Raw genomic sequence first — 14,671 nt, forward strand, 5'->3', positions numbered from 1 at the left:
CTCACCCCCAACCAGCTTCAAGACCTCCTCACCACCTGCGTCGATTCCGCCAGCTTCCAGTGGCGGGACAAATTCTATGAACAAACAGTGGAACCTCCATGGGATCCCCTATGTCCCTGGTTCTGGCTGACATATTCATGGAAGAGTTTGAGGAGACCGCCATCGCTACAGCAGACCACCGCCCCCAGATCTGGCTCTGGTATGTGGATGACACTTTCGTCATCTGGAAGCATGGTCCGATGGGTCCTCCATACCCTAGCCCCCCATGGGTCTCCTATACCCAGGCAACCTTCCCCCACCACAGCCCATGACCAACTGCCATGCATCAGTACCCAGGTGGATCCACCAGCTGCATCCTCGTTCCACCTGACTACACAGTAGGATCCGTCACATTCCAGTACTCCTAGTCAGCTTATAAGCCCCACTCTATATCGGCATCTCTTCCATCTCCTGACGTCGGACAGAGTATACTGTCCGAAACGTTGAGTTCCTCACGGTTCTTTTCAGAGCCATACAGACTAAAAAAAAAGAGAGAGAGGTCGTATCCTTGCATGGTGCTACTGCAAGCTTTCCACCTTAATATCATGGCATACAAAATGTTAGTGTTGCGATAACTTGGGTCAATTCTGCATACAAACCCTCCAAGTTACAAGAGACTTTGAACAGTTCATGTGTAAACATCAAAATAATGCAAACTCTCAACAAAGTCTGGCACTGTATTGGGGAGAAACAGCCCCTAAGGGGATGTGGAAAGTAAATGAAGTCAGATCCCTCACTTCGCAACTCGCATTATGCTTTTCCTTCATGTGTACATTCACAGAAAATGAGGGAATACCTTTTATTTTACAGGAACAAGACAAATATCCCTCGTTCTATAGAACATTTAGGTGAGTGTTAATTTACAGCTAAATGTATTAATTACTTAATTAAGAAGGTTTCCGTGCAATATTATTGAACAAAAATTAAATTAGCGTCAACTGGAACTTTCTTTTTATTTTCTTTTTTGAATTGAAACTAGTTTACTAGCTCAAGAATCTGTCTAACGGCAGAGGACCGTACAGTGTACCAATAAGCAATCTACTCTCGTTCAATGAACTCACTTTAGACGCAACTCTGGATCCAACAAATATAAACCATCAGTCCTCTCTGAATTGTACATGTTTCTATAAGAAGCAAGACACAGAAGACGAACATCAACTAAACACACTTGCAGTGACCTAGTCCACTTGAAATGTGAATTTTATGCAAACTTTAAAATTTAACCAAAAAGCTGCCCATAATTAACTAGAAGTATGGATGATAGTATAAATATTGACTTCAGCGTTCCTGAACAATCAATTAAACAATATTTCTGGTCTAGACAGTTTTAGTAGCTGTATTTTATTTTATGGACCGTTAGGCCTACTAATTACCTTCCTTTGGTCCTCGTAAAAAAATCCCGTCCTTGGCACAAATGACCAGGGGTATGTCTTTTGTTCAGTGCGATGAAATTTGGGCGGAAATTTGGCCTCAAACGAAATGATTGATTGGTGACTTTTAGGAATATGTAATTTACAGAGTGAGAACACATCATTTGGAATAAACTGCTGAAGGTGGAAACAGGTAATGAATGCGTATACAGATCCTGAATTAAATATGACTGCTGCACCGTCGCTCGTTATTTCCAACAAAGGAAAACGACATGCTAGTATTATCCCTTTATGTATTGGACAGGCTTCAGTGAGGAAGCATTTTCGAGCTAAAAATAAAAATCGAGAATATTGATGTCGCATCTGATTCTTAATTTCCACTTGCCGTTGGGCGTTTTACGTCTTTTTCGATTAATTCTGACACTTTCACTTTCTTATTCTAAAAGTACGTCCCTGGATATGGACGTTGTGACAAGACCAGGGGCGCTTGTACCCCTCCCATCCCAAGGAATATTTTAAAATGAAGAATGTGTAAGCAGAGAAGCGAAAGAGTTTTTAATTGACATGAGAAGAGATGCCAATCACCAATTTGCTTGAGAAGAAGCCTCAAACCGACCTTCCACTTTTAATTATTTTTAAGTTCTTAGCTGACAAGTGCCTTGGGTCGTTCCCCCCCGAAAGATTTATCGTGACTTCCATGCCCCCAGTTACACCTTATAGCATTGAAGGTGGCACCGAACTGTCTCAGAAGGCATTCGCTTGTTTGGACAAATTGTCGTCGACCCTTCATCATTTCAGAAGCTGATAATGAACGGGGAATCAGGTTGGTGTATGGTGGTTCTTTACCTCGCCTTTCACCTCTGTAGCCTGTTGTTGAATCCATGGTTCAGTCCATGTTTAGATTGGGATTTTGATTTCTATCTGATTCTGTGGATTGTACAGCTGGAATTTTTCCCCCACTTCTAAAATTGCATGACTCCTTTTTCATTGTGTCATCTCTACAGGTTTCTTTAGGCTTGCGAGCTACATGTTTAGGGCGCGTTGAAGAATCTTGGATATCTTTGTCGCCGCCATTACCATTCTGCACCTCTTTGAATTAGTACTGACCAGAATCAGCACAAAGATTTTCTTGTAATCGAAAATGATTCCATAAATTGTGATGAAAAACCAAATTTCCTATTTAGGATGTTTTATCCGTGCCATTGGCGTATCTCTTAGGGGCAAAGCACTCGCTTTAGCAACTCATTCGTTATCATTTTGAAGAGAAAACGGGCATAAGCAGGAGGTCGTTGGTTCGAGGCCCCCCGTGAGACTGTGAATGTTTTCACAAGCTCCAGTACCACACTTAGTATAGAGTATTGTGTAGAATCCGATGATGTCAGAGCAGAACCGATAATTTGAATGTAACATCTCCCGAAGCAGAGTTCATCTCTGGCAAAAGTTTGCAGTACTTGCTGCTACATCTGACTTGGACCGGCCTGCCGAACCCGGCAGACTCGATGGTCGAGGCACGGTACGATGCTTGCTGTTACTGGAACAGAACTAACTATGAGTAAAAGCCGTCACATGCGTCAATTTATTATGTATTTCTCACGTGAGTATGGTGAGAATATGGAGTTTCCCCCACCATTCGCTGAATTCCATGCCCATAAGGGCAATATAACATTATGGAAGCTTTATTTCCTCGTCATCACAGACCATCACTGGAAATACCGTGGAATTTGCATCGGTTCACATAAAGCAAATCACCGATCCATGTTGATAACACAAAGACACTTGCGTCTGCGTGCAAGGAGATATTATTTTAAATTGCTCATTAATAGGGTCAATATTGCCCAAAATTAATAGAGGGCATGTTTCTGACATGTTCAATGTAGCTTTTTAAGACGGCCTTAGTTTTGTTTGATTTTAACTCTAAAATGGTTAATAAAAGTTCACAAGAACTGAAACCACGCTGTATTTACATGTGTGGTAACATTTGTATTAAAGCCAAGTTGGGAAGACTTTCAGCATCACCTGGCTCTCTCAGAAATGACATTACTGTAAACATCCCAGCCTGGCTAAGATAGAACAGGGCACGTTAGAACAAAGCATTTTGTCACAATATCACAACGTACAGTTAAGGCTATTTTGGTGATTGTGAAGTATTGATTTATTAATCAAGATGCAGGCTTCAGGTCGTCAAAATGTGCTTGTGCTTGAGTTTTCCACCAAATTTGACTTTCCTTAATAAAAAGTAATTTTCTTGCAGCAAACTATACTGGGAGAGTTTTGTTGTGTAAATTAATGGGTACTTTCTTTTTGGAAACTTTAAAATCTACTAATTTTTTTTCAGTATACAAAAACGGATAAAGTAAATTATACTGAAGTAGAATATGTAAATTTACTGGCTTGTGTTTGAGTCCGTTCTTCATTGGAATCAATTTTAACAGCTCTATGAAAATAGACTAAAACATATTTATTTACCGGAACAAAATATACGAAGCAGAAAAAAAGCGCTGGTAATTTTCCTATCAGAACTTTCTTCCAGGAAGTAACGAGTGAAAAAAGTACAAATGCTATAAACCAACTGGAGCGCAAAAAGCTTCTCATAAATGTCACATTTACAAGAAACATGGCCATCTCAACTGACTGTTGCTATTATTGATGTTTACAGCACACTGAAGCGGCATTTACTGCTGGCCTTGTTAATTAAAAACACCCTAATTAAGAATTCAAAATGCTTTCTATTTTTGTCTCACTGGAGGATCGGTCACGGCAGGAGTCAATACAAAATGCTCTTGAGCGTCAGGGAAATTGGTTTCGCGAGTGTATTTTTATTGATGTAAAAGGACCCAATGGAATTCAAGGTTGACAGACATGATTAACAGATCGACGTTTAGTTCTCAAACATCTCACAAGCCATTTCATTTATATTTGTAATATTGTCGTATTACAATCGTTTTTGTAAAGAGCTTTGCAGCTTTTCATGGTGAACATGGCAATAGGTTACAGGGTTTGCGGCAACACCATGCAAGGATATCTCTCCCTGAACATGTGTGGTTTTGAAAAGAACCAAAGGGTACCCAACGTTTGGGAAAGCATGCTCTGTCCGTCATCAGGAGACTGAAGTTTTAATATGAAGGCATACACATCGCTGTCATGCAGACCACATACTGTTGCTTTCTATTTATTTTATTTCAGTAGCGACAAGTACTTTAAGGACATTTGAACGCCCACTCCACCGCACATCCTTAGCTTTAATATACCTTTGAATCATCAGTGGACGATGACAAATAAATGTTCACGCACAAACAAGTCCACCCATGCAGTAAAACTACCGAACACATGTCGTGTATGCCCTTAATGAGATCAGTGCGAAGTATTTGGACCATTCTCAAGCAGGTCCGGTTGTGAGAGCACGCTCCTCCTTTTTCACCAAAAAAATTATAAAAAGAGAAATTGGGAGTGGAAAGAAACAAAGAGGAAGGGACCCAGCTTCATAGATGTGACAAAGGCGACCGTAAACAACAACAGTTCCGGTACCGGTTACTCAACCTCCCTAATAATAAAATCTTTAGTTCACGCCCCTCTCCTCTAAAATCTTGGAGTGCAATGCACTCAAAATTTCACCTTTGATGACAGCAGACACATTTAACCAGGTGTTGCTACAAAGTGGTATAACCATTAATTTTATGTTACCCCCCAAAAAACTAAAACTGCCAGTGGCCGATCGAATCAGGACATATACGCCTTGATGATTTTCTTCTTATCAGAGGGTTCATTATCCTTGTGAGGATAAGATGCAACGTAAGGTGTCAAGATCTGAAGCAGACTGTGAGGTCGTAGCCGATATATCGGAAATAATTGCAATACCACACCTATCTTACACTCTTGCAAAGAATTTTTTTCTGTTCAAAATGGCGACAGGATTACGGCATATGTTAAGTATTTCAAGGGGTGATCGTCTCTGGAAGGAATTTCAGTTGGAAATTCTTAAAATGACAGATTCTCTCCCGTAAAAAAAATAAACAGAGAATGGAAAACCTTGAAAAACGGCTCCATGTTGATTTGTGTCTCGATTTGCACATGTCTCTGCCTAAGAAGTATCGGATGGCTTAATTTCGACAACATTACCTACGACCAAAGCCTTGCATCACTTTGGGCGGCTTGGGCACGAGGTCTGACCAAAGTCCATCTGCGACCCATTCCTGCCAGGACGCAAACCTTTCCAGAGCTTGATAACTATCCACCAAAGCGCAGTATCATGCGTGTATGGAAGTTAATTTTGTTATCGACAGGTTAGCCAGGCGCATCATCTAGCGCCCTATTGCATAACTTTCCAGACTTCTACTTAAATGCTTGGTGTCTTTTACATGAATTCAGAGAAAACGAGGGGAACTATCGCCCTGTGTTGGCAGTGGGTAAAACCTTGTGCCTACACAACAATGGCTGCAAACAATGGCTACATGCGTAGTTTCTAGGTGCAGTGAGATTCTATCATAAGATATCACGTTTTTCCCGCGCTTCCTTTTAGCTTAAACTGCGCGTCTCATTATTCATGAAGCTCACAGGCCACTAGTGCACTACTGACTTCGGTGTGGTGTACACACATGTACAAGCTTTGATACAGATGGACGACAACATCATTATTTGCCCTTAGGGGGCGTTGTCTATGGTGATTTTGTCCATCCGTTTTAGTTTGTCTTGGATCTCAATTAATAATATTAATTTATCTTCGTTCTGTTTTTACATCCATTTGTATTTTACACTTTGCCTAATTCTGTAACATTTGTGGATGTCTTTGATGTTTTTATTTGCTTGGTTGTACACCGATGTGACTGTTTTGCTGTTTTCCAACGGATTTTAACAAGTCACCTTGTATTACTCGGACGCTGCATATCACTGTGGTTATGGTGAACTGCTGGACGATATTGCTCTGTGTCCGGCGATTTCCCACCAGGAATATATATTGTTGTAGATATACTGGTATTTGTGCATCTGAAGTGCTTTGTGTTGCTGGTTTTTAGCACAATACTAAGCTAAGAATTAAGTGGTAAAAACACAGACAAACTAGTCTTTTAGTTCATGACCATGATCCATCCAGCAACGTTAAAGTATTCATGGATGTCTCAAGTTTATAGGCATAGATTTATCGGGCTTCAAATTCACATCATTGCTACTGTAGGCTTTCTAGGGAAAAGAAACTAAATTAGTAATTTTTACAGGCATGGTCAATTGACACCAAAGGATCAGAATTCCAGCATTATCACAGATTCAGTGCTAGTAATCTTGGACTTACTATAAGTTTGTGGCTACTTTATGAAATTTGAGAACTTTACGGGTAGGTGGAGTTCGATCGTCTTGGTCGACATTCCACCTAGGAGAAGTACAACTCTGATCACAAACCCTGGTGGGTTGAACTCGTTAGCCTCGGTTGGCAGTCTACCTAGGGGAAGGTAAAATCCGATTCCCAACCTTGGAGTGGCTTTTTTTGCAGTGATGCCATAGTCACGCATCTGACCGTCCGTCATTGTCCCACTCCTTTGTTTCCATTCAGACTGATGCGAATCTGAATAGTTTCTTGTGTGTTGGCGGTTGGCCTGGTCGCTACGCGTGGGTAGTGTAGGTGGGAAGGTCCATTGTAGACCTATTGAAGGGTAACGTACGTCCGCCTTAGCAAAGCAGCCTCTTGCCAATAAGTTCCTCTCCTGCCCGTTTCCCTAGGTTAAAATCCGAATTGGCTAACGTACTTGTCTCGCTTGCTGTTTCAGGATGGTTTACTGTCTTTGCATCGTTCGATTTACTGATTTCCTGCGTCTCTGTTGATGCGGTGTGCTTTCAATTCTGTTGATTTCCTGTTTTGGCTTTTGATTTGTTGTGGTGATGTAGAATCAAACCCTGGTCCAACTGGATTGCGTAATGTGGGGAGTTGCCCGTATATTTATCATGTATAATCTACATGCACATAGTATACGCCTTTAAGATCCTTTCAATGTTTACGTTGTTGCATAGCAACTGAGAGGGTCCCCTCACCATTCCTTGCGCCTCTATTGGAATTAGCTCTATTTAATTTCTATCATGATAACATAAGATTTAGCCGGAATACCTTCCGCCGACTTCATTATCTGTTTTAAAACGCTTGGATTTATTTTTATTGTAATTACGGGCATTGTCAACATTTTTACTATTTATACCGCGCATGGATATGCCGGTCTGCCCAGTGTGCGTTACCGACCCTTCGACCACGTCTAGTCCTTTTTCTTTCCGTGGCCATCTCGGTGGAGATAGCGCAACATTTCGGGACCATTTCGGACAGTGTTCAGCCTGTTCCCTTGGAGTTGCTGGGCCCTGCAGACCACTGTAGGTCTCGCAACCCGTGGTGTCTGGGTGAGTCGGGGTTTGGGGGGTATTTGGCATAACCTAGCGCCGGTATTTTGTAATTTCATCCATTATACATTGCCATTTATGGTCACTTATAAACGTTTGACATGTACATCGTTTTCGCGCTGTACCGTCACGTGGTCAGTGCATTTGCATAAAGCCCCCAAAGCCACTGTGAATAGAAAATTGGGTTGTGCTGTTAGCTTAAATAGCATATTCGCTTTTATATATTATGTGTGATGTGTATAAGCAGTACGCACTCATGCCATTACAGAACGTCTATTTCGCCTACACCATTGCATTTGATGTCATTGTTGTTTAATTATTGCCCATGAATCAACTAAAGCACTTATGTAATTAATTAGGGTTCATGCTTTTGTATTGATTTATAGGGTTTTCTTTCCATTGACGAATAAATTGGAGGTGATTATTTGATGACCTGTGTTACAAGCTGATCCAATCCATCCCTTACCGGGAGACCAGTCTCCCCCCTCCGGATCGTCAGGGTCCGCCCCCAGCGGGCGCGCAAGCGCTGCCGCTACAGTAATACAGCCAGAGTTCTTTTCTCTAACATCAGAGGTGTCCATCAAAACCTATCGGATCTTACCGTTTTCGGTCAATCCGATGTCATTATATATGCAGAAACTCTAATCTGTGACTTTCGTCATGATGCTGAATTGATAATTCCTGGGTGTTGTCAACCCTTGCTTATCCGTCGTGACTATGCCAGCCGTCCACATGGTAATGTCTGCCTAGACGGTTCAGTCCTCACTTCTTGCGATGAACTGAAACTTGTGGGAATCACGTTTGACCAAAAATTAGCTCTTGAGCATTATACTCTGTCTCTCGTTAGCTCATCTTCTCGCACTTGGGTTAATGAGGAAGGTATACACTATTTTTAATGATTTTTCCTTCTCTGGTAGGTATTTCAACTGTTTTTTCCTTCCACACCTAGAGTACTGCGCTCCAGTGTGGTCATCCGTTGCGGCCTCCCATATCCGTCTAGTTGACGATGTTCTCAATACAGGACAGTTTCTCTGTGACGGCAATCCTCTGTGTGACCTACGTCATCGTCGCAATGTTAGCAAAGTATGCATGCTGTATACAATCCGCTCTAATCCAAGTCATCCACTATACTCTTGTGTCCCGGGGCAGCATGTTCCTGCAAGAAATACTCGTCTGGCTCCGTCTTTGCACCCACTTACGTTGCAGGCAGTGAAGTGTCATACTAGACACTTTCATTTTATGAACAAAGATTGGTTTTGTTCACGTGCTTGTTCTTCTAGTTGTCTAGCAGAAAAGATTATATCGATCGTACCTCTTCCAGCACGGAAACCACGCTGAGAGTCTGGCAGGACTGCTTCTGAGAGCTCGGTCAAACGGTTGAGAATAATCCTAGCGAGGATTTCTCCTGGAGTCGAGAGAAGAGAGATCCCCCGATTGTTCCAACATTTCATGCTGTCTCCTTTCTTGAAGATGGTAATGATGACTGAATTCTTTAGGTCTTCAGGGACCTGCTCAGTTTCCTAGATCGTGGTCATCAGTTTAAGCATTTCTACTGGTTTCATCAGTCATGATAGGTTGATTGTCCACAGCTTTCAGCTGATGAGTTGAGTTGCGGGTGGAACCGTATATCTTCTTGGCTGCGACATAAAAAGCACGTATGTGATGACAGTCGGCATGGAATTGGATTTCCTGAGCTTTTGCTTTCCAACAAGAGTTTTGGATCTCATAAATTTTGCCTTTCACTTCAGCTTTCAAACGTCGAAGGTTTTCCCTCTTTACTGTTGAAGATGGACTGGTGCGCCGTACCCCAAGTGCCTTTCTCTTCTCGCCGATCAAGGCGACGATTTCTTCGTGTTTACGTCGAACCAGTCTTCATGTTGCTTCACCTTGACACCAATCTCAAGAGAGCAAGCTTCAAGCAGGGCATCTACCTCTTACCGCCCACTTTTAGATTCCAGTCTAGAGACTTCCGGTGTCATCTTCCCCTGTTGGTGTCATCTTCGCCACGTGGTGAGGTTTGTTTGAAGTGGTGATGTGGCAGCACCCTTAACATCCACACATCGTTTGTCTTTGGTCCGCTGGGTCAATGACAAAGTTGAACTAATACAATGGAGCAGAGCCAAAGACTGCAATGAGCTGCCAACCTCCAAGTGTGTTAGGAACTGCCTTTAGGCCATCCCATCTGGCCTCTATAACGCATTGCTGTGGGTTTGGAATCAGAGTTTTCTGTCTCCTAGGTGGTCTGCCTCTCATGTCCGTTGAGCCCCATCTATACAAGTGACAACTGCATCAAATCACCGGTTACCCAGTATCTTGTACCTGTTCCATTGTCCCGTTGTGATGGTAGTAATAAAATACCTATGCCTCGTATCCTGCTAACTAATGTTAGATCATTGATCAACAAAATTGATGATTTAACTGTTGGGCCAAAAAAATAAAAACGGTGGGTAAAATGGTACTAGTACAAATAACATTTTCTACAACCGGTGAGTCAAATGAGACAAGTTTGCCCATATTTTGGGGAAAATCCAAGCGGTTGAGCAATCTGTTTTCCCAAAAGTTAGGTGATTTACCTGATGTCCAGCGTTTTTACAGTATAATAAGACGCAATACATAGGTGCTGTCATTCCACAAGCTTTAAATTCCACATCCAGCAAGCCAAGCTATCTAAAGTTCTACCCACAATGTCAGATACTACGGGGTCCCGCATTTTGGGGATCGTAATAATTTCTACGTCTCACGCTCTCGGTTAAGTGGCAACTCATGATGCGACAGTTTAATTATCGAATCTAGGTTCACGTGGAGTGATCGGAATTTTGGACTAATTATGTCACACTTAACAGATTCAGTTGCGGGTCTCACCCTTCCTAACATAGCTACTCAGATGTCAGCGATCTCGCCTGTGTGGATCCGGTATAGAAAATATCCTCTCGAATTAAACGGACACTGGAGCCAACCGGAAACAAAACAAACAACAGATTGGCTTGACGAGCGCTGATCGCTGTTTATTACGTGCTTGCTGAGCAAATAGCCATAGTCTCTGCCAAGGTCATTGAATGGGTACGCTGCCAATTTTTATTCCAATTTTTCTAGACGTACGTCCGTTTTTCAGTGTGTAAATGGCTCCGTGAAATGAGAACAAGGTTGCCGACGAAATAAGCAAATTCCGAGATTTTGATGACTTGGGCCAAGGATGACGCGTCCCTTAAAGCATTACACTAATGTTCGGTTGTTCTGCTTCACCACGTAATACTACATTCACTTTCGTTTTAATGCATGGCTTTAGGCCTGCTTTATCAGGATTGAGCAAATGAAAACAATTATTTCTGTCATCCAGAACAGAGGGTTTGCATGGCTGACATCTTGCAGGCCAATGTTTTTGTTCCACAGGTTATGCACAAAGGACGTTTCCCTATAGAACACAAAAACTGCCCTGCAAAATGGCTACCATGTAAAGCGTGCAATATGGCACTGAACTTCTTGGCCGGACTCGGGGCTTCCAATTCTGAGCAATTTGGATGCAATTGGGTCCGAAAGTGGCACTATTTTAGCCATTTTGCAGAGGGATAAATTTTCAAAATGGCTTTTTTCCGGGGCAGTGAAATTTCGTTTTAGGGGTGGTCTGCTTTAGGTGAGAATTTCTCAAAACGTCATTGGTCAACCCACTAAAATTTGAAAGGACAATGAAAGAGGACTCGTGGAACATCATTTTTCTGTGCAGCCTGAACACCTGTGACAGTTGTGAGTATTTTTAAAATATTTTTGAAGTATGGGGATTTATCATTGCTGTCTATCGGAATTTATTTGTAGTGGTGCACCCCTGTGCCTCATTTTCCGGGCCAAATGCAAATATGTCAGCAAAGCGACTAGCACACTTGTACTGCCACATTGACCTACAGCCTCCTTTTGGCCAATCCTGTGTCTCAATGGTGTACATTTCGTTGCCAGAGTGGTAGACTTGAGACTAAAGTATGTTTTATTTAACTCGCCATCCTTGGGATCTTCCTTCCTGCTCTTCAAACACCCAACATTTTCTTTCCTATTCCTACTACCTGATTTCGCTTAAGGGTTCTGAAGATTTGCTGCGTGAGAACAAGGTTGCTTTGACGAGCATTTTGTTCAAAACTATATAAGTTACCAAACTAATAACAATCCCCCATTCCCCTAACACCGAGAAAGGGTAAAGTATGTTTCGGTAGGATTCGGCTTTTATAGCCAGTCCTGATTTGAAGCCCTGTAGAAGCCTTTTTTTTTCTAACCAAGAGAATAGTTTCGCAGGATTTTCAGACCGTGTCCGAATTACTTAGCTGCGACTAGAAATAACAAACGAGTCTATGGTAGTGGCCGTTGCCAGTTCCTATTAAGTCGTGTGTAAATTCAAGCTGCAGCCATGTGATTCAGACACAGCTTAATTCGGCTTTTTCTATTTTCTTTAGCGATTTGTATGGGTAAGGGTGATGCAACCAATTTGGCCATTCCAATTTGTGCTCTTAATGTCTGTGATTACATAGAATTTTTCACTGGGGAGATTTATAAAAGAATTCTTTTTAAAGAAAAAATGCACATTGAAAGATAAGTAAGCTGGTGCCAGATATGAAAGCCATTTCTGCGGTGACGTCACTATATTGCATAGATGATACACGCGCGTCCTGCATCTGCAACCAACAGGGGACCGGTGTCGTGAAGACCTCTTTCCTGTATTATACCTATTTTTGTCCGTTTCGAATCTGCATCCAGTTAAAATCGTCAACACTTGCGCCAAGCGTTGCGTATCTGTCAAATCACTCATAGGGCGATTTTGACAGCCAAACGCAACCCACAGGTGTGTTATGTTAATGCAGTCGATTTCTGTGTCCGCAAAAGTGAAACGCATGAACGCATAGTGTACGCAACGCACCCCAAAAAGTACATATGGGAAAGAGCCTTGGAGCATTCCGTTCCTGTACGATTTCAAGGAAAACGTTCGGCAGATTACACATCGGAAGGTGCACATGTTAAAACGCCCCAAGGTGCTTTTTATGTGTACGTTTTTGAGGTTCTATTATGATAACTCACGTATGCGTTGCTTTTAGCCGTCAAAATCAACCTGAGAGCTATTTTGACAGATATGCTACGCTTGGCGCAAGTGTTGACACACATATGGATAGGCGCCTTTAATTTGCTGAAATTACCGCATAAAACGCGCCTGAGAGTGGTACCTGCGATGTCATTACTATCATGGTGTCTCCTGAGATTCATTTGGTCTAGTTGAGTTTCTCCTACCATGTCGAGTGCATTTAATAGGATTCCTGCTACCACGGTATCCATGGAAACACAACTGATTCAAATGTTGCTGCATCGCAATGTCTTCTATTTTAAGCCTTATGCCCCATTTTGCCATAATATTAAAATTCAACACGCTGCATACCGCATTTCGTCACCTCCAAGTGACATCACGATTCAAGAAAACGGTCAGAGTCCAAACCACTTTTTCAAAAACAACAAAACGAATTTTAAATTGTGTTACATTTGAGAAATTTAATTTCAAAGACCTAAAGGCTATTCACGCAGCTGCCAAAACAAACAGGCAAGACAGAACAAAACCACAATGGTTAATAAACACTGTTGCAAAATATGTCTTACCTTGTATTTCTGAGGTCACGGTAACGGCTAATCCAGCGAGAACGATGAGTAAAAACTGCAACATCCCCAGCATCTGGAAAGGAAGTTTTCAACATTAAAGAACTAAAAATATCCATAAATCAAAACTAAAATATCGCATACCTGAACATCATAAAGGAAAATGAACTATAGTTTAAAAACGTTCTTGCAAACATTATTCAAGGGATCCCAACACAGAGGTTTTATACATTATTTTTGTTTATTTATTTTAATTTTGTAGTTATCCTGGGAACAAAACTTCATTTCTTTTTCTAATCACGCTGACACAAAGGAAACTTTTATTGCTGATTAATTGTAAAGTACAGTTCAGACTTCAAGCCGGCCATAAATAGAGCATCCTTTCCCTTCGATGACGAGAGTGGAGCAACACCAGAGCCTAGTTCCGAATCAAAATAGAGCCAACAAATATTTTCCACTTACTTTGAACTGATCTATCTAGTTGGTATAATCATGCACACAAGCAAGCTACGCCGACTTGCAGGTAAATGACATAGCCTTGTTTTCATTGGAAAGTACCGTCCAGTGACGCTTTAACGTAGCAGACTGCGGTTGCGTCCAGCATCCGCCAATAATGTACCGTGTTCATTCACATTGTAATACCGCTTTGAAATTACTATCCCTTCATTTCACGTAGTCACGCAATTTCATTTCGCGCGAAAGAACAAGGTACAATCAATATTCTAGAGACTGTTTAGATATTGGCACGTAGTAATAACGTGTCCACAGTGAAGCAGTTGCTAATGTTGCCTTCTCGTAAAGCGCCCTCATGAATAGATTCTTCTTGAAGGCTTTTCCCCTGAAGCTTCCGTAATTTATTGGAACATGGCTGACACAATCACAACAGATTTTTACCAGAGCAAACTTCCATATCGTATTTTCAGGAGGGTAAATGACGATTGTTGCGAATTTCGTTGCGTCTACTTTCAAAATGGAGTTTTTCAAAAACCGGTTGAGGTTTTTATGTTCCATCCAATCGTCAGATTTTGTAGAAAAAAACTGAATTCCGCATCTGGAATGGATAAATTTGGAAAGAATAATGGTTGAGGTGTAGGCAGCAGTGAATTACCGGAAAGCAAGTCAAGTCAGGGTGTCAGCTCAACTTTTAAAGGTGATTAATATATGAATAAATTTTATTTCCATTTTTTCACTAAAAATTTAAGATTGTGGCCAGAAGATCACTTTTTGTTGCCTTTCCCCAAAGATACTCCTAAAATAGTAGTAAGACTATGCGC

The 14,671-nt window shown here is 41.6% G+C and overlaps 1 protein-coding gene across 4 annotated transcripts in view; it reads right to left on the reverse strand.

Annotated features, from left to right (window-relative positions):
* LOC110988944 (adhesion G protein-coupled receptor E3-like) overlaps window positions 1-14,091 on the reverse strand; it is a 36,990-nt gene extending 22,899 nt beyond the window's left edge. For 2 of the 4 annotated variants that reach the window (XM_087142781.1, XM_022252941.2), the window contains exons 1-2: window positions 13,860-14,091; window positions 13,401-13,473 (exon numbers count right to left, since the gene is read on the reverse strand). In XM_087142781.1, coding sequence (XP_086998907.1) covers window positions 13,401-13,473 — 73 coding nt within the window. In that variant the 5' untranslated portion in view covers window positions 13,860-14,091. The remainder of the gene's footprint in view (window positions 1-13,400; window positions 13,474-13,859) is intronic. The other 2 variants (XM_022252944.2, XM_022252942.2) reach the window with 2 other exon arrangements.
* Window positions 14,092-14,671: the final 580 nt, after the last annotated feature.

This window comes from Acanthaster planci, linkage group LG10, assembly GCF_054643075.1.
Source record: "Acanthaster planci isolate LZ-2023a linkage group LG10, COTS_SCS, whole genome shotgun sequence".
Lineage (NCBI taxonomy): Eukaryota > Metazoa > Echinodermata > Asteroidea > Valvatida > Acanthasteridae > Acanthaster > Acanthaster planci.